The sequence below is a fragment of the Trematomus bernacchii genome, unplaced genomic scaffold (assembly GCF_902827165.1).
Source record: "Trematomus bernacchii unplaced genomic scaffold, fTreBer1.1, whole genome shotgun sequence".
NCBI classification, from domain to species: domain Eukaryota; kingdom Metazoa; phylum Chordata; class Actinopteri; order Perciformes; family Nototheniidae; genus Trematomus; species Trematomus bernacchii.
In genome coordinates this window covers 837,501-863,267 of record NW_022987732.1, presented here as the reverse complement: position 1 = coordinate 863,267, position 25,767 = coordinate 837,501, and the positions used below count along the sequence as shown (strand labels likewise).

At 39.8% G+C, this 25,767-nt stretch overlaps 1 protein-coding gene across 1 annotated transcript in view; it reads left to right on the top strand.

Annotated features, from left to right (window-relative positions):
* clcn1b (chloride channel, voltage-sensitive 1b) overlaps positions 1 to 25,767 on the top strand; it is a 58,570-nt gene that overhangs the window by 11,357 nt on the left and 21,446 nt on the right. The window contains exons 2-7 of the mRNA XM_034145706.1: positions 15,038 to 15,248; positions 16,597 to 16,728; positions 17,587 to 17,715; positions 19,705 to 19,838; positions 21,740 to 21,817; positions 25,324 to 25,402. Of these exons, the coding sequence (XP_034001597.1) occupies positions 15,038 to 15,248; positions 16,597 to 16,728; positions 17,587 to 17,715; positions 19,705 to 19,838; positions 21,740 to 21,817; positions 25,324 to 25,402 (763 nt within the window). The remainder of the gene's footprint in view (positions 1 to 15,037; positions 15,249 to 16,596; positions 16,729 to 17,586; positions 17,716 to 19,704; positions 19,839 to 21,739; positions 21,818 to 25,323; positions 25,403 to 25,767) is intronic.

The window sequence follows — 25,767 nt, the reverse complement described above, 5'->3', positions numbered from 1 at the left end:
CTAGTGTTCTTAGTTATTTGTCCTTTTGTTCATATTTGTATGTGATTTAAATGTTTAAAATGTAGTGTCGTGTTTCATATAAATGCGTTGTTCACCAGCATCTCCTCTCACTACTTATTTTTTGCCACACCTTGAACTCTTTAACATCCTAATTTGAGCGACCGCTGCCAGCAACACGCGTGCAGGCTTTACTGAAGCATGTGATCTATGTGGAAGGCACTTTTATAGTTCAGTACAGTATTATCCACCCTGTCCCGCACAATGTTAATATGGCCGTAGCCTCTACTCCGTCAGCAGGTATTATGAAGCAGGAATCCACCCTCTGAATTAAGAGCTGATGACAATTTATTGTCAAGCTTCAAGTGTCTCTATTAACCTCTACTGCTGTGTGTGTGTGTGTGTGTGTGTGTGTGTGTGTGTGTGTGTGTGTGTGTGTGTGTGTGTGTGTGTGTGTGTGTGTGTGTGTGTGTGTGTGTGTGTGTGTGTGTGTGTGTACACATGTCAGTCACGGGGCTCCATACTGTATGGAGGCAGGTAGCAGGTACAGTGTGTGTGTGTGTGTGTGTGTGTGTGTGTGTGTGTGTGTGTGTGTGTGTGTGTGTGTGTGTGTGTGTGTGTGTGTGTGTGTGTGTGTGTGTGTGTGTGTGTGTGTGTGTGTGTGTGTGTGTGTGTGTGTGTGTGTGTGGCAGGTAGCAGGTACAGTGTGTGTCCCTCATGTAAGACACAGGTAAGCAGAGAGGCAGCAGGTCAGTTTATTAAAGAAGGAGAGCAGGAGGAACAGCAGAAACATGAGGGGAGCGCATCAACACTTTTGAAACTGTTCTGAATATCGATCAATTTCTGGTAAGGTTTCATATCTTGTATATTGAAGTATGGTTGCCTACATTTTGAAAATTGTTTGAAGGGACAGATGCATTTATGAGTTGCATAAGAGATGAAAGAAGGTACATTTGGTGGGTTGGATGATATGAGGAAATTCTGCGATGGTAAATATTGCAATTCCAATATTATTTGTAAAGAATAACCTGTGGTGTCATGACGACACACCACGTATTTCTTATCTTTTCTGTATATTTAAAATTGCATATTATATAAATATTCTATAGCTGTATATACTACCTCTGCCGATCTGTTTCCATTCATATCATTTGTATTTTATTATATTTTTTAAGCAGATGTGACGAAACCATTTCCCAATTTGGGATAAATAAAGTAAATCTAATATAACCTAATCTTATTTTATATAATATAATATAATTTAATATAATCTCAGTTATAATATATTCAAATTTTCACAGATTTTAGTATGACGAAGAAAATGATTCTTTTAAATTGTATAAAGTATTTCTATTGACCATATTGAACTTAATGCATTATAAATAATTCCAGGTTAATCATGCAAGTTGACTTAACAATAACGATGTCCTACACTTTCAATTCTTTATCACTTTAGGTTTTCTGTTAACTGAACTCATTAGCGCTGTGTTCGGGGTGTGAAAGGCCTCCCCAGTTGTGTTCTTCCTGGATTACTCGCTGCACTAATATACTGCGGGCTCATGCATAACACATTTTACAGTTGGGTTTGTTTTCCTCTCCTGGCCTCGCCGACGTTCTGTAATTAGAACATGACAGCTTGAACAGTGTTTGGACGAGCCGTGGAAATGTTATTGTGCCGCTTAATTAGTGTATGCATACGGAGACAAGCGCTGGTGGAGTGTGTGTGTGTGCTGTCTGGGAGGGAGGGTTTGTGTGTGTGTGTGTGTGTGTGTGTGTGTGTGTGCTGTCTGGGAGGGAGGGTTTGTGTGTGTATGTGTGTATGTGTGTATGTGTGTAGGGGGGTAATCTCCTGATCTATCTGTCAGTGAGCAGGTCAGATTTTAACCTTGTGCTGCGGGACAGGGCTGTATTGTTGTAAGGCCTCCCCACACACACACACACACACACACACACACACACACACACACACACACACACACACACACACTACAAGCAGAAACATTAATTTAGCACTCTCTCTCATAAACACACACAAAAACAAACTTAGCGTGCTTAAGAAGCCCACACACACACACACACACACACACACACACACACACACACACACACACACACACACACACACACACACACACACACACACACACAGATATTTATGAATATGCAGTGCTGACTCTCTCATGAGGGACGCAGGAATGTGGTTTTATTTTTTTAATTAACTCTCAAAGTCACACTGCCCTTCAACCCCGGCATCTATTAGCAGCTCTCACTAAGACTGAAGCTCTCTATCTCTCTCTCTCTCTCTCTCTCTCTCTCTCTCTCTCTCTCTCTCTCTCTCTCTCTCTCTCTCTCTCTCTTAAAGTCAAATTCCAATAGCTTTATTGGCATGACAATAGTGACATACAGTATCGCCAAAGCATTGAACATGATGATTACAACATGCATCAACACAAATACATTCGGAAAACATCATTGTATTTATATACACCTTAAAGGGGCCCTATTGTATGTAGTGTCTCTACTGTGACATGTTTACATGCATTAATGTTCAAAAAGCTCTTTATTGTTCTCATACTGCCTGTGCTGCAGCACCTCTTTTCACCCTCTGTCTGAAACCAGAGTCCAGTCTGCTCTGATTGGTTAGCTGGCCGGCTCTGTTGATATTTAACCAGTGTTAATGTGTCGGAGCGCTAGCCAATAGAAGAGTGAGTGTTGCAGAGTGTGTGGGAGCGAAACTCCCTTTGGAGAGAACACAGTGATGTTAGCCTTTACAGACCATTGACATGCACACACTAGTGACAACCCCAAAAAGCAAAATGAAAACAATGTACTTTTCTTTCAAATCAACCAACAAATTGGACTAAAACATCCCCCCACCGTACTGTGACAAAAAATGATTATTTCGCAGGATTTCACTGTATTTACTTATATTACTTACAAGAAAACATACTTTATTAATCCAGTCTGTTAGTATCGATCCAGTATAAATGCACACATGCATCAAAAAGGACCTGTAGACATTAGTCCTAAAATACACACGTGTGTTTTTGAAGGTGTCAGAGCGAAGGGGCTGCTAGTTCAATTCCTTTTCCTTGAAGTCCCTCTTATAGTCCCAGAGACCTGCAGGTCCGCTGCAACTCTTACTACTTTTAAATCCAGGCTGAAGACTTTTCTTTTTGCCGTTGCTTTTAATTGAACTATTCATATCTTAAACTGCACTGTAACTTTTATCCATGTATTTTTTCTTTTAATGTTTATTTTATTATCTTTTATTTTTAATGACTGATTTTAAATGCCATTTTCTTAATGTCTTCCATTTTTGTAAAGCACTTTGAATTGCCTTGTGTTGAAAGGTGCTATATAAATAAACTTGCCTTGCCTTGCCTTGCCTTATATTTCTCATGTTGTACAGTAACAGTAAGGCCTTATTAAAGCCCACTCCTGTAGGGCGGATGAGCGAATGAATACAGAGCTTTTTCTCAGCGCCACAAGCATCATTTAACACTGGCTTTGTGTTCCTATAACAAATCCAAGAAAACAATAGTTTCTCCATTTTCTTCATCCCCAGGAGAACAACAGTCTTACAGTACAGAGCAGGGGGAACTAATAATGAGCAGTGTAATCTGTACAGTAACGCCTGACTACTTTCATGTGTCCGCAGAGAGATAAGAGAGAGGGGGAAATAATAAGACTACGAGAGGGGAGGTGGGGGGAGTGTGATTTGTCCTCTGGTAGTGGAAAGGTCGTCAGAGTCAAACAATGTGAGAAAGCGTGTGAAAGTTAGTGATGTCACGACACACACAAGGTTACGCGTTGACATGAGGATAAACACGAGGGTGAAACATGGAGACAGGGAAGATGAATCGCACGGTTTAGATGTCTCTCTCACGCTGTCAGTGTCTTCATGTCTTTCTTTTTATCCAATTTAATTCCTTTTTTTGACATTTCAGGGGATTTTTTATTGGCAATACGTCAGCAGAAGCTCCATTAAATTGTCCCAAGACACGTTTTAAAATCTGTCTCAGTTTTCAAGTGTCCAAGGTGACGTCTTCAAATTACTTGATTTATCAGATAAAACGTTTAAAAGTGAATTATGGTTTTATGAAATAGAGAAAATGAATAAATCCACATTTATGAGAAGCTGGAGTCAGTCTTTGGTATTTTTGCTTGATTCATGATATACATGATTCATTGATTACCTATTGTGTTTACAGCCCTTCAATTATATTTGTACATGGACTTAAATAAACTACACAACTACGTATGAGTAATTGTGAGTTGTGTTGTGTGATATGTTGGTGACTAATCCATTTTATTTAACTTGCCCGTTCGTCACAAATGCTAATAAATCTAGCAATGATGTCCTCTGTGTAATCACTAACATTAGCTAGGTAATGTTTATTGACAAAAAAATGAACGTTATAAGGCCTATAGTTAACAAGCAACTTTACATGATCAAAAAATTATAAAAACTATTTTTTCTATCTCCAGATACAGAGGTATTAAAGGTGGGGTAGGTAAGTTTGAGAAACCGGCTCGAGATACACTTTTTGTTATATTCCATGGAATGCTCTTAACATCCCGATAGCAATGAATATCTTAAGTGCTTTGACAAAAAATCCATAAAAAAATGTCATCTGTGGAAGCCGTAATACTGTAAAAAGCACGACCAATCATCTGAGCCGGCCCGACTAAAATAACTGGATGGCCTACCTGCCTGTCAGCCTTCCATCTGTGCACAAACTTATCTCGTGCCCTCATTGGTCATGTGCGCGTTCGTGTGTGTTGGAGGAGGGGCTCTGTAAGGAAGTGGCAGATTTTCTCCGGTTGTGTATTTTCAAATTCTAGTGCACTCGAGCCGGTTTCTCAAACTTACCTACCCCACCTTTAAGTAACAAAGTAGATTTGCTCAAATACTGCACTTAAGTACAATTTTGAGGTACTTGTACTTTATTTTAGTATTTCCATTTTATGCTACTGTGTACTTCTACTCCACTACAGTTCAGAGGTCAAATGTGTACTTATACTCCACTACATGTATTTAATACCTTTAGTTACTTTACAGATCTGGATGAATGATGTGAAATATAATCAAGTGTTAAATCAGACTTTAGTTCCACCTGGAGTAAATCCACAAGCTACCCTGCAGTATACAAAGTCATTCAAACTAGCTGCACCTTTACCAGCTTTGAGAACACTTTCATGATCAATCATTATAAAACATATCAGATATATTATTCTGAAATGGACCAATCTGCACAACGACTACTTTTACTGTCGCTACTTTCACTATATTTTGATGATAATACTTTTCTACTTTTACTTGAGGAACATTTTGAATGTAGGAATTTAACTGTAACAGAGTATTCCTACACTCTGGTACTTCTACTTTTACTCAAGTATGAAATCTGAGTACTTCTCCCACCTCTGTTCAGATATATAAAAGCTGCTGACAATATGATGTTCAAATTGTAAAACTATAGTGCAAGTAGAGAGCAAGATGTTTCATCTCACGTCAGGTCCTCTACTGTCTGCTCTTGGACAGAAGTGGACGGTACAACAAGTCAAAGTGCTCCATTTCCAGAATAATACAAATTAAATTGCAGGTTATAATTTACAAATATAATGCCGTCTAATCTTGGGAATTCTACAAAGAGATAAAAAAAAGTGTATTCAGCCTCAAATAGTATGTGAGTGGCAATCTTCTGCTTACTAACTCACTGCAGTTACTAAATAAATGTACTTATAATATTTGCATCTGAATTGAGTAGCATAAAATATCAAAGGCTCAAGTAGAGAACAAGGACCTCTAAATGTTAAAGTACGGCACGTGTTTGACGTTAATTGGGAATTCAAAACACCTCAAAAGAATATCATTATATAGACATTTGAGAGGCTGACACTTAAAGCATCCCATTCCCAAATGTTCACACGTCATAATGTCCACTATAAGTTGAGCTGTGCGTGTGTGTGTGTGTGTGTGTGTGTGTGTGTGTGTGTGTGTGTGTGTGTGTGTGTGTGTGTGTGTGTGTGTGTGTGTGTGTGTGTGTGTGTGTGTGCGCGTGTGCGAGTGCGTGTGTGAGCTTCTTAAGCATGCTACAGTAAGTTTGTTTTTGTCTGTGTCTATGAGAGTGCTAAATTAATGTTTCTACGTGTGTGTGTGTGCGTGCGTGCGTGCGTGCGTGCGTGCGTGCGTGCGTGCGTGCGTGCGTGGTGAGGCCTTACAACATTACTGCCCTGTCCCGCAGCACAAGGTTAATGATACTGATGGGATACACAAACAGTGCATCAGTATCTGTTGTTGAGGAGTTTTAAAAGACAATATAGTTTGTATATTTCAGAATGTTGTTGTATTTTGACATCTCTCATGGTTGTCGGCTTGGTTGTGGTATAGCACGGCTAAGGGAGGTAAAATGTTTCAGTTTCATGTGAGCAGAGCACAGATCTGTCCCTGGTGCCAGATCGTGTTTGATGAAGGTGATGGATGGGTGCTCTGGTGTTAATGTTTACAGCAGTGGAGGAAGAGGAGGTGGAGGAGGAGGAAGTGTCTGTAATGTAGGACAGGAGCAGATCCACATCATGATGAAGACAAGTGACGAAGAACAGGTAAAGAGCTGCTGACCAAAGGCTTCAGAAGCTGGAGGGGATTCTACTCTCTGCTGTTAGTGATCTTCTCCTTTCATCACAGGTTACTTTAATGGATCTGTTTGCACATTTGAATTGATTTCTCCTTTCCGGTGAGAGCTTCAATAGGATGTGTGTGCCTCTCATCATTAGATATATGATGGGAACATCAAACACTTTGTTTAACAGCATTATTTGTTTCTGTAAAATCCACTCAGAAAGGATTTGATCTTATTTCTGTGGAACAACAAAACCTTCTTTTCAGGAGACACATTTGATGTCTGTGAATCCATACTCAAAGTCTGTTGAAAAGTGCATCCTGTTTTTCTCATAATTTTCAACTGATTTGGTCTTCAGTATTTTTAGCAATATTCAGATGTGTTAAAGTAGCTCAGATTTGAATCATGAGCAGATGAGAGCTTGATAACATAATTCATTTGAATGGATCAAGTGTTATACATTTCATAGTATAGTAATTATTGTAAGATGTTTAAAAACTCCTATTCTCCTGTGTGCCTTAAACAATTGCGAGATATTTTTATGTGTAAGTGAAAAAGGCCTCGAGCTGCCAAAGGAAAAACTGGAGCAAAATAATGAAATACTCAAATGGTTTTTTAGAGCTTGGGTTAGGTTTGGATGGATAGGAAACAATTGTTTGGGTTAAAATGTGGGACAAAGTGGAGGTAAACAGCACTTCGAACAGAGATAGGAAAAGCAAATGCGTTTAGAAGTCAAAACGTAGGGTTGAATACATATTTAAAACTAAAACAAAACAATAAAAAGTAACAAAATAAGACATAATGGAGTCAAGATGGAGAGTAGAAAGAGAGAACAGGGAGCTGAAAAGGGAGGAAAGATACTTACTCACTAAATGTGCCGGACTCAGCTCTTGTTTTTGAATTAAAATGTCTCGCAGCTTGAGATTGAAGGTAAATAACAAGATGTCATAACCTGACGCGCCTTATTTTCCATCACCATGTTCTTGCTCTTTGAAGCAAACCCCAACTGTGTGGCTTCAAACCAAGTTAAAACAATGGTAGTCATATTAAACCCGGTCTTTGCATAATGCCTAAGGAGAAAAGTGGTTTGCATATTTTCTGTATAGAATGTATTGCTGGTGTGTAACCTCATGCCATAGTCTGTTAGTGTTATTGTTCTGAAAACAGTTTGTGGTTGGTAATGTTTTAGTCAGGATTAAAATAACTTGCCTGATGATTTTGGGACATCAAATGTTTCCAGAGCCGTTCACAGTGTAACTACGGGCCACCTGCTGTGTGGTGAATTCATTATAAAACTATATCTGTCCCTTTGTCATGTGGTTGTAGTGTATTATAGTGAACTGGTTGTGTAAAGCAGAAATATACCTTGTTACAAAAAGGGGACAGTGCAGACAGAAGATACAAACAAGATTAGTAGAGAAACCTATTAGGACATGCTATGCTAAATTTCAGCTTCATATTTGTATGTAGTGTCTCTACTTTAAAGAGTCCTCTCCTGCTGATGTTCAGGTGTATATCAGAATGTAGTGTCTCTACTTTAAAGAGTCCTCTCCTGCTGATGTTCAGGTGTATATCAGTATGTAGTGTCTCTACTTTAAAGAGTCCTCTCCTGCTGATGTTCAGGTGTATATCAGTATGTAGTGTCTCTACTTTAAAGAGTCCTCTCCTGCTGATGTTCAGGTGTATATCAGTATGTAGTGTCTCTACTTTAAAGAGTCCTCTCCTGCTGATGTTCAGGTGTATATCAGTATGTAGTGTCTCTACTTTAAAGAGTCCTCTCCTGCTGATTTTCAGGTGTATATCAGTATGTAGTGTCTCTACTTTAAAGAGTCCTCTCCTGCTGATGTTCAGGTGTATATCAGTATGTAGTGTCTCTACTTTAAAGAGTCCTCTCCTGCTGATGTTCAGGTGTATATCAGTATGTAGTGTCTCTACTTTAAAGAGTCCTCTCCTGCTGATTTTCAGGTGTATATCAGTATGTAGTGTCTCTACTTTAAAGAGTCCTCTCCTGCTGATGTTCAGGTGTATATCAGTATGTAGTGTCTCTACTTTAAAGAGTCCTCTCCTGCTGATGTTCAGGTGTATATCAGTATGTAGTGTCTCTACTTTAAAGAGTCCTCTCCTGCTGATGTTCAGGTGTATATCAGTATGTAGTGTCTCTACTTTAAAGAGTTCTCTCCTGCTGATGTTCAGGTGTATATCAGTATGTAGTGTCTCTACTTTAAAGAGTCCTCTCCTGCTGATGTTCAGGTGTATATCAGTATGTAGTGTCTCTACTTGAAAGAGTCCTCTCCTGCTGATGTTCAGGTGTATATCAGTATGTAGTGTCTCTACTTTAAAGAGTCCTCTCCTGCTGATGTTCAGGTGTTTATCAGTATGTAGTGTCTCTACTTTAAAGAGTCCTCTCCTGCTGATGTTCAGGTGTATATCAGTATGTAGTGTCTCTACTTTAAAGAGTCCTCTCCTGCTGATGTTCAGGTGTATATCAGTATGTAGTGTCTCTACTTTAAAGAGTCCTCTCCTGCTGATGTTCAGGTGTATATCACTATGTAGTGTCTCTACTTTAAAGAGTCCTCTCCTGCTGATGTTCAGCTTCATATCAGTATGTAGTGTCTCTACTTTAAAGAGTCCTCTCCTGCTGATGTTCAGGTTGTATATCAGTATGTAGTGTCTCTACTGTGACATGTCTCCATGCTTAATGTTCAAAAAGCTCTTTATTTCTCTCATACTGTCTGTGCTGCAGCACCTCTTTTCACCCTCTGTCTGAAACCAGAGCCCAGTCTGCTCTGATTGGTTAGCTGGTCAGCTCTGTTGTGATTGGTCAACCGCTTAGAGATGTCCCGCCCCTTAGCCTGTCACGTACAGTGTGTTGGAGCGCTAGCCAATAGAAGTGCAAGTGTTACATAGTGATATCACTTTGTTACGGAGGTAAACAAAGGAGTCCAATGGAGGCGTTTCAGGCGGTGTGTGGGAGAGAATCTGTGCAGAAAATCTCACTAAAAGACAGATAGCACTAGCTTTTATGTGTCTTCTTATAATCATGTGAGTATTTCCAGGTCAAACACCAGTGTACAGTAGATCGGTGTTGCAGCTTTTATTTCCGTATCAGTGGAAGTATTAACGTGCAGATTCTGCCTCCGGTCGCTGGGCCTCATGTTGGGTCAGCTCTGCTTTCCTGTGTGAACATGAGACAGAAATGTTGGCAGCTCTTCCTATGATTTAGCTTCATGCTATACCGTGAGCCGGGGATCTATAGGTTTCAGTTGCACGTCATACCAGCCAGTGTTGCTACTCAGATCTTTCACCTGGGCTTAAAATACTCCATTACATTTAAAAGTCTTGATGTAAGAAGTTAAAGTCTTCATTCTGCACAATGGCCCATTTCAGAGTAATATAATATATACATAGTACAGAAGTATTATCAGCTAAATAAGGACAGTAAAAATACTTGCTATGCAGAATGGATCATAGTATTATATTATTAAGGTTAATATATGTCTGTTTAGTATTGTAGCCAAATTAATATACTAGTAATACTATGAAAATGACAGTACTGCATTATACAACTTATCATGTGTTTTTATGTGTACAAAGTACCTACTAACTAAGTGTAGTGGAGTAAAAAGAACCATATTCGGCTCTGAAATGTAGTGGAGTACAAGTATTAAGTTGCATAACATGCAAATACTTAAAGTAAAGTACAAATATATCCAAAAAGTACTTGAGTAAATGTACTTAGTTACTTCCTCCCACTGATAGCTGCTCCTGGATCTGCAGTATTTTACGGCCCCTATGGTTTTAACGAGCGCTGGCTGTGCAAACTGATCGCCCTGGATTATCATGTGTCGTGTTTTCTATACGTGTGTGCGTGTGTGTGTGTGTGTGTGTGTGTGTGTGTGTGTGTGTGTGTGTGTGTGTGTGTGTGTGTGTGTGTGTGTGTGTGTGTGTGTGTGTGTGTGTGGTGTGCGTGTGCGTGTGCGTGTGCGTGTGCGTGTGCGTGTGCGTGTGCGTGTGCGTGTGTGGTTGCATGTTTAAAGAGTGCACATAGTCGGAAGGGGAAGATGTGGAATGTCCTCTCTTCCAGGATCTCCTCCTCTGGCTCCTCTCCAGCCTCCTCTCGGGGAGGGGGTTTTTCCGATCTCTATGCCCGTTTCGTCTATTCCTGTCCGCCAGGGTATTCAGGTTGGTGTGTATCCCTTACACACACGCCGCACATTCCCCATCGCTTTCTCGTTATCTCAAGACTCTTCGCACAGGATCTGGTTTTATCCTTCTCTCAGGTGTCAGTTTTCTTGTCTTCTGTCTAGATTTCCTTCCCTGCAACTTTCGGCCCTAGACTCGTGTGACTTCTCAGAGATGTTGGTGTCATATTGATTGTCATCGTTCCCCTTTGGTTCAGTCTTTAGACTCTTTGCACTGGATCTGGTTTTAACCTTCCCACAAGTCTCAGTTAGTCTTCACACTGCTTCTTTTCTATCTAGTTCTACCTCCCTGCAACCCCAACGAAAGTGTTATTTCTTGACGATTTTTGTATCACAGTCAGTGTCAGTGTTTCCATTTGTTTCAATCTCTTTCACATTATCTAATTAAGCAATAGCTCACGACAGGCCGTGGTATATGCTCATTATATCACAGCTAAGGGGCGCGGTTCACTAGATCTTGTTTACTGTATCTCGATAACACTTACCCTCATTTCCAAAGTAAATGTCTCTCTCTTCTTCTTCTCTTCTTTCTTGATGTACTTCCCTCCAACCCTAAGTAGACCAAATCAATCAAGGATTTCTTGATGCTTTTTGTCACCGTTTCCTTTTTGGTTTCAGCTCGTTCTTATTATTTCAAGACTCTTTGCACTGGATTTGGTTTTATCCTTCCCCTTAGTCTCACTAGTAAGATATATTTCTCCTTCTCTTCAAGCTGTCTCTCTCCCTTATCTTGTTGTACTTCCCTGCAGCCCTGAGTAGGCCCAAGAAACGTGTGATTTCTCTGTGATGTTTGTGTCATATTGATTGTCAGTTATCTCAAGACTCGTTGGACTGGATCTGGTTTTATCCTTTCCCCCAAGGCTGAGTTGTCAGAGGTATTTTTCCTGCTTCTCTTGCGTCTTGTCTTCCTTTTCTGAAACCCTGAGGCGGCCCAAGAAATGTGTGATTTCTCTGTTTTTTGTCATTGACTGTCAGTGTGTTTCTCTTTGGTTACATCTCTTTTTTGTTATCTCAAGGCTCTTTGCAATTGGATTTAGGTTTATCCTTCCACCTCGTCTCAGTTAGAAGACATATTTCTCCCTTTCTTCTTCTCTTGCATGTTGTTTAAAGGGGACCTATCATGCAAAATGCACTTTTTGATGTCTTTTATACATAACTATGTGTCCCCGGTGTGTTGGGGAACTCACGCAGCGTCAGAAAATAAAACCCTCTCTCTTTTCCTCCGTACCCAAATCTCTAAAAACGGGGGAACAACGGAGCTGATCCAGATTTGCGTCCGATATGACGTAATATCTGAAATGTGGACCCACGGCCCTATCAGAAACGTTGCTATCAGAAACAATGCCCGACTGTTTTGGACGTACTATGGTCGGTGTTTACATTAGCATCGCTAACACTCAGAGCTAACCTGTACTGGAGAGCATGTGTGTGAAGAAGCAGGAAATAAAAAGGAACTCACCTTGTGGTATAACCGGCAAGAGAGAAAGCCTTTGAGCTCCATACTGTTTCAGAAATAATCCTTGATAATCCATGATATGGCGTTTCATCACGGCAGCATTTAGTTTAGACAGTAGCTGCTGGGTCCCGCATGAGCTCAGACCCCTCCTTTTTAATTTTTTTAAAGCTTTATACCCCAAATCAGCACTTTTGAAACAGGAAGTGAAATAGAGGGATATGAGGCATGGCTAGAATGGGTGATCTGTTTGGTATTTTGAGCAAAACACTTCATAGACATGTTTTTTATATATTTTTGATATATCTGAGACCTATGCTATTGCCTAAAAATAGCATGATAGGTGACCTTTAAGTTCCTATACAATCTGAGTATGTATAATTTCTTGCAGATGTTGTGTTAGATTGATTGTTTCCCTTTGGTTTCATCTCTTTCCTGTTTATCTCAAGACTCTTTGCACTGGATAGTTTTATCTTTCACAAAGACTCAGTTCTCAGCTCTTATTCTCTTCTGTCTGGTCTTCGTTCCCTGCAACCCTATAGACACAAGACATTTGTAAATTCTTAGTGATTTTTGGGTAATAATGATTGGTTCTATCTCAAGACTCTTCGCAAGTAGATCTGGTCTGAGAGAAACATGTCATTTCTTGTTGCTTTCTGTATCATATTGATCAGAATCAGAAATCCTTTAAGCACCCCACGTTGTTACAGAAAAGAGGAGCGTGAACTGCAGATAAAGACAAATTAAAGGGTATACTCACATACGGCAATATAGGGTCTCATAGATTGTTCGTGTTTACCTGTGGTGACATCTCTTTCTTGCTATGGATGTAGTTTGATCCTTTTCTCAAGTCTCAGTTGTCAGAGGTACTACTCCTTCTCTCCTTTTCATCTCTTATATCTAGCATGGACGAGAGGAACCAGATTGATTTCAGTCATATTGATTGTCAGTGTTTCACTTTGGTCACATCTCTTTCGTGTCCCCGGTAGTTCTCCTTTTCTTCTATCTTGTTTTATTTCCTTGCAAACTTTATAAGAATCAAGAAATGTGTACTTTCTTGTTGCTTTTTATGTCATATTGATTAGTATGCAATCCTAAAAAGGCCAAAGAAACTTGTGATTTCTTGTTGATTTTAGTCTCATATTGATTATCGATTCCCTTTGGTCTCTTTCTCGTTAAGACTCTTTGAGCTTGGTCTAGTTTTATCATTTCCCAAGTTTTAGTTTTCAAACTATTTCTCAAGTATTGACTTCTAAAATCTTGTTTTAGTCCTTCTTATGCGTTGTTTTCTTTGCATTATTCAAGGTCAGAAACCACTCCACATTATTTGTTATTTTGACCAGTTTTCATTTTCTGCAAATAAATTCTGTAAATAAAAATATTTGACATTTGTCAGAGGTATTTCTTATTTTCTTGACACAATTATTCACTTGTTTTCCTTCTCTACAACCATAGGAAGGCCAAAGAAATTAGTGATTTATTTTTGCATTTTGTTTCATATTGAGTGTCACTGTTTACGTCTTTTTCAATCTCTTTCTCGTTATCTCAAGACTCTTTGCACTGGATCTAGTTTCATCCTTTTCCCAAGTCTCAGTTTTCAAAGTATTTCTCCTTCTCTTCTTGCTCTTCTCTTGCATTGAGTTTTTCTTGGACCTATACTTTCTCAGTTGTCAGAGGTATTTCTCAAGTATTGATTCCTAAACTCTTTCTTCCTTAGAAGTTGTTTTCTTTGCATTATTCAAGGTCTCCACATTTTCTGCAAATAAATTCTCTAAATGACAAAAAAAAAAAACAGTTTTGAAAAATGTGAAAGTTTGATTTTTGTTGCATTTTTTTTCTTGGACCTACTTTAATCCTTTCTCAGTTGTCAGATGTATTTCTCAAGTATTGATTCCTAAACTCTTCCTTAGAAGTTGTTTTCTTTGCATTATTCAAAGTCTTAAACCACTCCACATTTTCTGCAATCAATTCTCTAAATGACAAAAAAAACAGTTTGAAAAATGTGTCATAGGTATCTTCACTTCTCTTCTATCTTGCATCCTGTTTTCTTTCTCAACAACCCCCGATCAAGATATTGAAGTGACTGTTATTTTTGTATATATTGATTTTTGTGCTTTTATTTAAGGTCTTAAAGGTGGGGTAGGTAAGTTTGAGAAACCAGCTCGAGATCGCTAGAATTTGAAAATACACAACCGGAGAAAATCTGCCACTTCCTTATAGAGCCCCTCCTCCAACACACACGAACGCGCACATGACCAATGAGGGCACGAGATAAGTTTGTGCACAGATGGAAGGCTGACAGGCAGGTAGGCCATCCAGTTACTTTAGCCGGGCCGGCTCAGATGATTGGTCGTGCTTTTTACAGTACTACAGCTTCCACAGATGACATTTTTTTATGGATTTTTTGTCAAAGCACTTCAGATATTCATTGCTATCGGGATGTTAAGAGCATTCCATGGAATATAACAAGTGTATCTCGAGCCGGTTTCTCAAACTTACCTACCCCACCTTTAATGTGTGCATATGTATAAATGTGTCTTTGATTGTGTATATATAGGATATACATATTTGCACACATATTTTTATATATATTTGTATTTTTCTATTCGGGATTGTGGGAAACGGTATTTCGATCTCTCTGTCTGTGCACACAAACTGGAAGATTGACAATAAAGTTGACTTTGACTTTGACTAAGGCTCATGTAAAGTGAGATGTGTGTTGCTTTTTGAGTCATCCTCACTGTCTTTCCCTCTGGTTCTAGCTGTACGGCGAGTACAGGGAGCAGCTGGGGAACTTCGCCCGACGGGAGGCAGCACGGTTGCTGACAGAGAGACAATGCAAGAGGCAGGCGGGGGGGAACAGCTCGGGCCGCAGAGGGCTGGGCCGGCGGCACCACCCCCCCACATCCCTGCAGTCACATCCCAGCCACGTGTCCTCCACCAAGAAGCCTCGGCCATACTCCAAATGCCAAGGTGAGCAGCAGCAGTCATCCCCAAAAACACATTAATGCTGTTGATGTATTGTGATTTTAAAAAGGTGTCTATTATCATCCGGCCGGCGACAACAGCTGGACATTAGCAATGTTGGCTAAAGCTAATGCCCCATTTACTGTTTGTTGTGACAGTTGATCAATGGGGACTGTCCACGACACTATAAACAAATAAACTAAACTAAACATTCAAAGGCTTTACCAAATATACATTCAGTGTTGGAGGAATCAGATCCTTGACTTCAGTCAAACTTTTACTGAAGTTGAGGAACTGATTCTGAAGAACTATAGAGCAAACACAACGGGGAGGACAACACTTCAGCAACGCAGAAAATAAATGTATAACCGCTAGTTTAATGTTGCTGGCTTGCTTGAATTATTTTGAGTTGCGGTAGCCTTGTGCTTACATGTCACAACTATATAGCACAAAGACGAATGTATATCACACTAAAAGCTTTCCAAACATTATTGCAAAGCTCACAACAATACGTTATCAGGAAATTATCGTATAGGGCGTAATCACGGAGCCGTTTGGCCCCCAAGAGCGTTGCGTCCGCAGATCTACCCACCTTGGGACCCGTTATCGTTATCGGCGTTTCCCTGTCGGCCTGGTGTGGCCGAACCGTCTATAAGATAGAGAACTGTAGCGGATACGACCCGTTTCGTCACCGTGTGGCGAGGGCCTAAGTTCACTAACGTTAGTCGACAACAACGCTTACTGAGCAGCAGAACACCTGAGCTCTGTTAAGTGCCCCGATAAACATTCCTGTTTGTCATCTTGCAATATACTTATTTATATAAATAGTTATCGCCGCAATAAACCGTATTTAATTTTGTCTTAATTTACAGTATTTAATTTCATATTCTGTTTTTGTACATATCATATTCTATTGACATGTATATAGACTTCTTGCACTATTTTTTATTTGTATTTTATTATATATGTTGCATCGTTGGAGGAGCTCAGGTCAGAAGAATGTCTTTGCCATTTCTACACTGTAGCTTTGTGCATACGACAATACAACCTTTGAATCTTTGAATCTTGAAGGAGTCATCCCCAAAAACACATTCAAACCATTTACCATTTAAAAGATACATACACTGTTGGAGGAATCAGATCCTTGACTTCAGTAAAAGAAGAAATGCTATGCTCTTAAAACACTTCATTACAGATAAAAGACCATGCAGGATCCAAAATGTTAAATACAAGAAGAAAAAGTATTTGCATGAAAGAGTACAGAAAGTACTCGTTATGCACAACATCACATTTCTGAATATTGATGTGACTTTCTGTCAGTAATTAAATCACTAGTTCGCTCTCTGTGCCGCAGATTGTTTTGCTCGTGTGCGGCGGTACATCGTGACGAAGATGGGGGAGGACTGGATCTTCCTGGTTCTGCTCGGCCTCACCATGGCTCTGGTCAGCTGGAGTATGGACTACACCAGCGCCAAGAGCCTGCAAGGTAATCAGGGAGGCTCAGTGGGATGGTCTTTGGATCAGGGGAGCACTGGTTCAATCGATAACATTGGATAAAAGTGTCTAACAAGTGTAATATTATTATTATTAATAATAATATAACACAATTACAGCAGATAAGTACACCATGGTAAGTAGCAGTATATGTGTTCTTTAAAGTGACCATAAGCAATTTAAGAGGTAGCTGTGTTCTGGGTTCAACCGGTCTCAACCGGAGTGTTAATGGTTCACTATTAAGGCAGGGATTTGTAATCTTTCACGTGGATTTGTAAGGCAAGGCAAGTTTATTTATCTCGCACCTTTCTATACAAGGTTTATGTTGAATTTAGTTTGGTTCAATCTATGTGCATGTCTCCATTATGAAACATACTGTTACATAAGTGAGATTATTTGTCAAACAATCTATCAAACTTTATTGATATAGTACTTTTCATACACAAAAGCATCGTCATTAAACACAAGTCTGAATAAAATACAAATAAATACAAATAAATTAAAATACAAACAAAGAGTGTTTGCGTGTAGAGTTTTTAAAAAATCGAGGAATTTTTCCTACACAGAATGATATCACACCTGAAGCTACCACATGTCAAGGTCATAGAGTTTATTAATGAGTTTGATAACATTAGATTTAACGTTTAATCAGAATCAGAAACAGGCTTATTACCAGGTGAATTTGACTTGATGTCATGGTGCATACATACAAAATACCATTAAATAATTAAAAATATATAGTACAATATTGCAGTATTTGCATAGAAATAGAATGGAATAAAAAGTAATTACTCCTTTCTACTCCTGTGTGTAATGCACTGTGCTCTGTGTGCTCTGTGCTGTTCCTCAGCCTATCAGTGGGTGTACGTGGAGCTGAAGGACAACGTGCTGCTGCAGTACCTCGCCTGGGTCACGTATCCCATGATCCTCATCATGTTCGCCTCGCTCTTCTGTCACCTGGTTTCTCCACAGGCCATCGGTGAGCTCTCCATCAGCTGTCAGCCTCTCTTATCCCCCCCCCCCCCTGCTGCACCTGCTTTCACCTCCTTTTATCTGTTCTCCTGCGGCAGGTTAGAGGTGTTATCAGTGGGGAAGCGTCCTCCAAATTATAGCTTTGCGAGCGACCAATTACTTCACTCTGAAGAAGACGAACTGCTGCCGAGCTTCTCTAGGGAGATGTTTAATTTGGTTAAGTGATGCTACTTAGAAAAAGCAGTTCAGACATGGTCATATTGAGAGTGACCATTTTACACTGATACAGTAAAAATAACACAACAGCAAAAATGCCACTTAATTGAGTTTATTGCAATGCATTATAATACAAAATATAGCGGGTCCAATCACACTAGCAATGGTAAAAAAAAAATATTCCTTTGTTTTTATGGCCCACAATTATTGGTCATTTTAGAAGTTCAGTAAACAACAATGGAGACGTATAAGGCCGCCTTCTCACTGCTTTTTTGTTGTCGTCATACTTATATTTTGTATTCTTTTATTCATTGTGTTGTGTTAACCCCTTATCAGTGCTATTCTGGGTTTCACGCTTATTGCTATTGCTGCTTTTATACCTTAAATATACCTTAAAATTAAAGATATTATCGCTTAAAAAAAAACAAGAAAGTAATTCAACTTATTTAAACACTTTGCAAATATAAGTGTTGTTTACCTTACAGCAAGTTACTTCTAGATTGTATTCAACCTACTTATTTAATCACATGTTTACTACTCCCTAACACAGGGCATTATAACCACTTGTTTATTTACTACACCTATCATCCATGGGAGGCGTGTGGTGCAGTGGTGGGTGCGTTGGTGTTGGGATCAGGGGAACACAGGTTCAAACCCCACTGCAGTCAGCATGTCGTTGTGTCCCTGAGACACTTCACCCCAAATTGCTCCTGTGGGGATTGCCCACAGTATTGAGTATGTTAGTCGCTTTGGATAAAAGTGTCTAACAAGTGTCATGTAATGTAATGTAATCATCCGTCAGTCTCTTCCTCCCTTCTTGTTGCTTTCTGTTTGCCTGTAATTAAACCAAATAACTATTTATATCTTACACTGCACTGTAACTTTTTATTCTTGTATTGTATACCTGTCATACTCTATTTAAGATTGTTTTGTTTGTGTTCTAGTTTTTTTAAGGGTTGTTTTTAAAGATTTAAATGTCATTTTGCAGTGTTTTTCTTTTTCAAGATGTCTTAAAGCGGACCTATCATGCAAAATGCACTTTTTGATGTCTTTTATACATAAATATGTGTCCCCGGTGCGTCAGGGAACTCACAAAGTTACCCTCTCTCTTTTCCCCCGTGCGCAAATCTTTGAAAAACGGGGCTACACAAGCTGATGCAACGTTATTTACGTCATATCGGATGGCACCCACGTGGTGGACCCACGGCCCTATCAGAAAGTTGTTATCAGAAATAATGCCCGACTGTTTTGGACGTAATATGGTCGGTGTTTACATTAGCATCGCTAACACTCAGAGCTAACCTGTACTGGAGAGCATGTGTGTGAAGAAGCAGGAAATAAAAAGGAACTCACCTTGTGGTATAACCGGCAAGAGAGAAAGCCTTTGAGCTCCATACTGTTTCAGAAATAATCCTTGATAATCCATGATATGGCGTTTCATCACGGCAGTATTTAGTTTAGACAGTAGCTGCCGGGTCCCGCATGAGCTCAGCCCCCTCCTTTTTTATTTTTTAAAGCTTTTCACCCCGAATCAGCACTTTTGTAACAGGAAGTGAAACAGAGGGATATGAGGCATGGCTAGAATGGGTGATCTGTTTGGTATTTTGAGCAAAACACTTCATAGACATGTTTTTTATATATTTTTATATATCTGAGACCTATGCTATTGCCTAAACTTTGCATGATAGGTGGCCTTTAACGCTTTTAATGTTTTCTATTAAGCCTTTTGAATTGCCTTGTTGTTGAAATCCTTTATAAACACGCCGTCCTTGCCCCTCAGGTTCTGGTATCCCCGAGCTGAAGACCATCCTGAGAGGAGTGGTCCTGAAAGAGTATCTGACGCTCAAAGCCTTCGTGGCTAAAGTGGTCGGGCTGACGGCCGGCCTCGGCAGCGGGATGCCAGTCGGAAAAGAGGTAACACACAAACCCCCTTTTTCATTAAAGATTCACAGATAACAGATCCAGCATCCTCCCCACCATCCTTCTTCCTCTCTCTTCCCTCCTTCCTCCATCACTGCATCTGCTCTGAGCTCAGAGGGTAATAAATCATCTTCTGTCGTGTTTCCTCTCTTCCCGGCCTCTCACGGGATTGAAGCAAATTATTCCCCAACAAAGGAAACACATTCATTTTCTCCCATTACCGTCACAGGGCAACTGTCAAATCCAGCAATTACAGCGTGATGCATCTGCTGTGATTCAACACGTCCACGTAGAGATGTGATCTGCGTCTGTGTGTGTATTACATCACCTGTGTGTCATTAGGTTCAGACGTGGGGATCACATGTAACGATATTACATAATCAGGAGGCAAAATGAGCTAGCTGTATTCCCTGACAGTTACTGATACATCTCTCAAAATGTAGGATTACTGGCAGGATTCTAATGTTGGTAACAAACTAAAAAGGGCATATCGTGTTTGTTGTAAAAGGATCAGATTGTATTTCTTCTTTGTAAACTGCACTATTCTGTAGGCTAATACTTTAAAGGTCCCCTATTACACTGTTTTTCATCAATATATTATAGGTCTCAGATATATACAGAACCTGTCTCTGATTGGCTGAAACACCAAACAGATCATTGCAGCATCCCATAATCCCCTCTGTTTCAAAAGTGCTGATTCTCTGTCTGTTACTTCAGATGAAAATAAGGAGCCCCTCCCCACGCCCCTCTGAGAGAGATTTGGTTACAAAGAACACAATGTGCTCTAGGAGGAGATTCAGGTGATAAGGTGGGGAGGGGGGTTACCTTGGTTGGTGATTGGCTAATGGTTACACAAGACAAAACATCGTTATGACATCATAAAGTGGCCAAAATCTGATCAGCTCATTTTCAGACAGGTTTTTATATAAATGGATCAGGACAAAAAGAGAGAGAATCTTTGTTCCTGAAACTTTCAGAGTCTCTTTCCACAGAGGGGACACATGTTGATGAAGAAGAGACATGAAGAAGAGGGGACACATGTTGATGTAGAAGAGACATGAAGAAGAGGGGACACATGTTGATATAGAAGAGACATGAAGAAGAGGGGACACATGTTGATGTAGAAGAGACATGAAGAAGAGGGGACACATGTTGATGTAGAAGAGACATGAAGAAGAGGGGACACATGTTGATGTAGAAGAGACATGAAGAAGAGGGGACACATGTTGATGTAGAAGAGACATGAAGAAGAGGGGACACATGTTGATGAAGAAGAGACATGAAGAAGAGGGGACACATGTTGATGTAGAAGAGACATGAAGAAGAGGGGACACATGTTGATGTAGAAGAGACATGAAGAAGAGGGGACACATGTTGATGTACAAGAGACATGAAGAAGAGGGGACACATGTTGAAGTAGAAGAGACATGAAGAAGAGGGGACACATGTTGATGTAGAAGAGACATGAAGAAGAGGGGATTTTGTGTAATAGGTGACCTTTAAAGTTACAGATACATCTCTGGCAGGATTACTATGAATAATGTTGGTTAAAAACCAGACATAATACATTTAAATAAAGTCAACGTTTCAGTTGTTTCAGGTCAGATGTTATTTCTGCTTTTTTAAACTGTAGTATGTGCTCATGTGTTTCATTGTTGGTGTATAGGCTGCTGCCTGAATATGTTTTAATGAAAGGCAGGTTTTCCTATCAATACTAAACATCTTGGTTTCTTCTTTTCTAAGGTCACATTGTTCTGTTGTCTTACATAATATCACTTCTCATTGATATGTCTTGCATTGCAGGTAACCCAAAAGTAACAGAAAGTAATCCGGTTGTATTACTTGTATATTGTGACTCTCAGATTACGTTAATGATATTTCTGTTTACCCTCCAGGGTCCGTTCGTGCACATCGCCAGTATCTGTGCTGCAGTGCTGAGTCAGTTCATGTCCATCTTCTCCGGAGTGTATGAGGTAAGCCGAGGCCCTGACCAAAACACACCGCATGCAGTTAATGAAGATGTGGTTTGCAGTTTTTACATGATATCTTGCTTTGTTGCTGATGTTTATGGTGAAATCACACGGTTCCCACAGGACCTTAAAGCCATGGGAGTCAGTTTTTCGCACATATTCACAATTAACCAGTATATTGTAATGACTTGTGACTCAAAGATTTAAAGCATGAAGACATAGTGGAACGTAAAAAACATGATACAATGAGGCCATTTTAAAACGTCATTAATTAAAAGCCAATGTACTGGAGTAAAAAATACAATATTGGCATCTAAAATGTAGTAAAGTAGCATACATTGAAAATACTCACCCACCACTGCTAATGAAATGCATCTTAGTCAACTCTCAAGTGAATTAAGGTGATACAAATTGTAAAATGTTACCTACTAAACACAAGTATGACTACTTCCAGTGTCCCAGAGCTGCAGTGTCTCAGTTTTATTTTGAAAATATTTGGATGACCTTGAGAAATATATAACGTTTTTCTATCAAAGCAACATTTTTTAACCAATTCCTCCCCTTTTTTAACTCCAAATAAGGCTCCTACAGGGATTTAGTTAACAAAACGTGCCAATTTTTACCCTAAAAGGACTTTGAATTTAATATTGAAGTGAAAGTGGGAACCCTGTGACTCTCCCATCTGTCTCCCCCTCTTCCTCCCTCCCTCCATGTTTCTCGTGTCTTTGTTTTGGCTCGCCCTCTCGCACCGCCTCTCTGTTGATGTCTCACTGTATTAATAGTGTGATGGTAATGTCTGGCATGTGTATTAACAGTAACCTCCCCCCTCTCCCTCCCCCTGCTCTCTCTATCTCCCCCTCCTCCTCATTCCCCCCTGCTCGTCTGTGACCTTTAACCCCAGAGTGGGACCCGTAACCAGGACCTGTTGGTGTGTGCGTGTGCCGTGGGAGTGGCCACGTGTTTCGCTGCCCCCGTGGGAGGCAAGTCCCGCCCCCTCTACCTCCTCCTCCTTTCTCCATGATGCGTTCAGGCGCAGGTCTCCGGTCAGGTTCATCCTCCTGATTCAGTATCATGGAGGTTAAATCTGACCTCAGACCAGTGCACTGCATAATTATGTGATGGGTAAAACTGAATGAATGCAGATGAACCAGCCATTATTACTGTAATAAAGCCTTGGGTTCTACGGTTCGGTCCACTTTAAAGGAATAGTTCAACATTTTGAGAAATGCATACATTTATTTGGTGTGAAATGAGAGGATCGATGCCATGCTAATCATCAGGTGACAGGATGTCATTAGTTAATCATTAAAGCTTATAAAAGGAGAACATGTGGTGAACTGGCCTTGCAGCACTTAAACATTAAGTTAATGAATCCCAGGTTCATGAGATATTGTTCGGACCATAGGTATGTCCAGCAATGTGGGCAAAAGCGTCCAAAATAAAAGTTTACTCGTCAAAGATTTCAGGGAATTTTGCAGAGAATAACGCATTTAAATAAATACTAAACATTTAAGTCCAAGTTGTTCCTTGAAAACCAATGATAAATGAAACAATTTAGGGGCAAGTCGATTTGAATAAAACTAATTGTATAGCCTGAGTTAGTTTTCTCCACCTGTGAAATGTCTCAGTTTACTCAGAACGTCGCAGCAAAGCCCCTATCGCTGTGAGCTAAATCTAAATAAAAACAACATGTACACTTATGTAACTAGAATGACACTTGGATAGCACAAACCTGCGGCAAGGGAACAATTATGCGTGTATGCTCCCTGTGATTCGGATCCGTCCAAAATGATATAAGTTCTTTCTTGCATACTAAACGAAGTTCCAGGAAAAGCTGTTAGTGTTCCTGTTATCCTGCTGACAAACACACAGACACGTCCACAAACCGGACCAAAAGCAACACTATGTTGACAGAGGTATAAATTAATCTCTATGTTACCCAACAACAGAGGATTATTTACACCAGTTTAATCTGGTTTAACTTCAAGGCTATGATGTGAGGTTGCTAGGCAGCAGAGAACCTGTTGCCTGGATACAACAACATGTCTCTTTTATGTATCTGTTTTATGAATGTAATGTATTATTTATGAATTAGTGATATTTTGAGGTACTTTTGAACTGTTTGCTTTATATACTTTTAGGCTGAGCCATGCTAGCTGTTTCCCTCTGCTTCCAGTCTTTATGCTAAGCTAGGCTAATTTACGCTGTGGTATCAATCTTCTCATGTAACTCGAGACAGGAATACAAATGAACATGTTCTCCAACACTGTCAAACTATTCCCTTAATAACGTACCTCAAAGCAGTGAGCAGTGATGCAACATACACCTTAAAGGGGCCCTATTATGTTTTTTGGGGGGGTTTCCCTTTCCTGTTGTGTGTTATATAGGTTTGTGTGCATGTAAATGGTCTTTAAAAGCTAAAATCAGACATTTCACCGCAGAAAAGCATCCATTGGACACCTTTGTTTACTTCCTGAACATAGTGACATCATTAACACCCGCACTTCTATTCGCTAGCGCTCCAACACATTGTACGTGATAGGCTAAGGGGCGGGACAACTTTAAGCGGTTGACCAATCCCAACAGAGCCGGCCAGCTAACCAATCAGAGCAGACTGATCTCTGGTTTCAGACAGAGGGTGAAAAGAGGGGCTGCAGCACAGGCAGTATGAGAACAATAAAGAGCTTTTTGAACATTAAAGCATGGAGACATGTCACAGAGACACTACATACTGATATACACCTGAACATCAGCAGGAGAGGACTCTTTAAAGTAGAGACACTACATACTGATATACACCTGAACATCAGCAGGAGAGGACTCTTTAAAGTAGAGACACTACATACTGATGTACACCTGAACATCAGCAGGAGAGGACTCTTTAAAGTAGAGACACTACATACTGATATACACCTGAACATCAGCAGGAGAGGACTCTTTAAAGTAGAGACACTACATACTGATATACACCTGAACATCAGCAGGAGAGGACTCTTTAAAGTAGAGACACTACATACTGATATACACCTGATCATCAGCAGGAGAGGACTCTTTAAAGTAGAGACACTACATACTGATATACACCTGACAAAAGGGCCCCTAAAAAACACAACTCAAATTGTGATTTTTAAGGCCATAAATAATGGTAATAAATCATTAATTCCAGCCTGCAATCAGTTGTGTTTTACTGTTTCCTGATTGCTTAATTGTTTCCTCTGATTTCTCTTGTTTGCATGTGCATCCTTTTTATATATTCTATCCTCCTCTTTATGACATATTTCTAACCACACTCCAGTGAGCATTATTTATTCACTTTATTCCATTTTGCTTCCTCTCTGTCACGTCTCCCCGCCCTGTCCTCTCCTCCTTGATCTTGATCTCTTTCTGCATCTCAACTTTCCTGTCTTTCTCTCACCTTCCCTCCTCTCCTTCATCATCTCCCGCCTCTCACCCCTCATTATCTCTCTCATCTCTTTTGTTTCCCCCCTCTCTGTTTTCTGTGTCAGTAGAACCCTTATGGTTACACAGATATTCTGACTGTTGGCTGTGCCGTGGGGGTGGGATGCTGTTTCGGCACTCCTCTCGGAGGTAAATCCTGCACACTGCAACAAGAAACTCCTGCACTCAAAACCCATGGATCAATACTGAGACTTTACTTTTGGAGTATCAGCTGTTAAATGTCAGTAGCACAGGGTGTCAATAACAAGTGGATTAAACTGATATAACATGTTCGAAAAATCTATTAAAAATAATCCAGGTTTAAAGTCCTTCAAATCCTGTTTTTAAATAGCTTAAAATTGTTATTTATTGAAAGGTTTATGCAGGTTTAAGTCCTACAAAATTGGTTTTGAAATAACTTTTAAATATAACTATGACTTAAAATATTATATTTACCTTTTTTTAAATAACTTAAAAGTTTTGTTTTTGATTTAAATGTATTGAAAGTCCAAAAA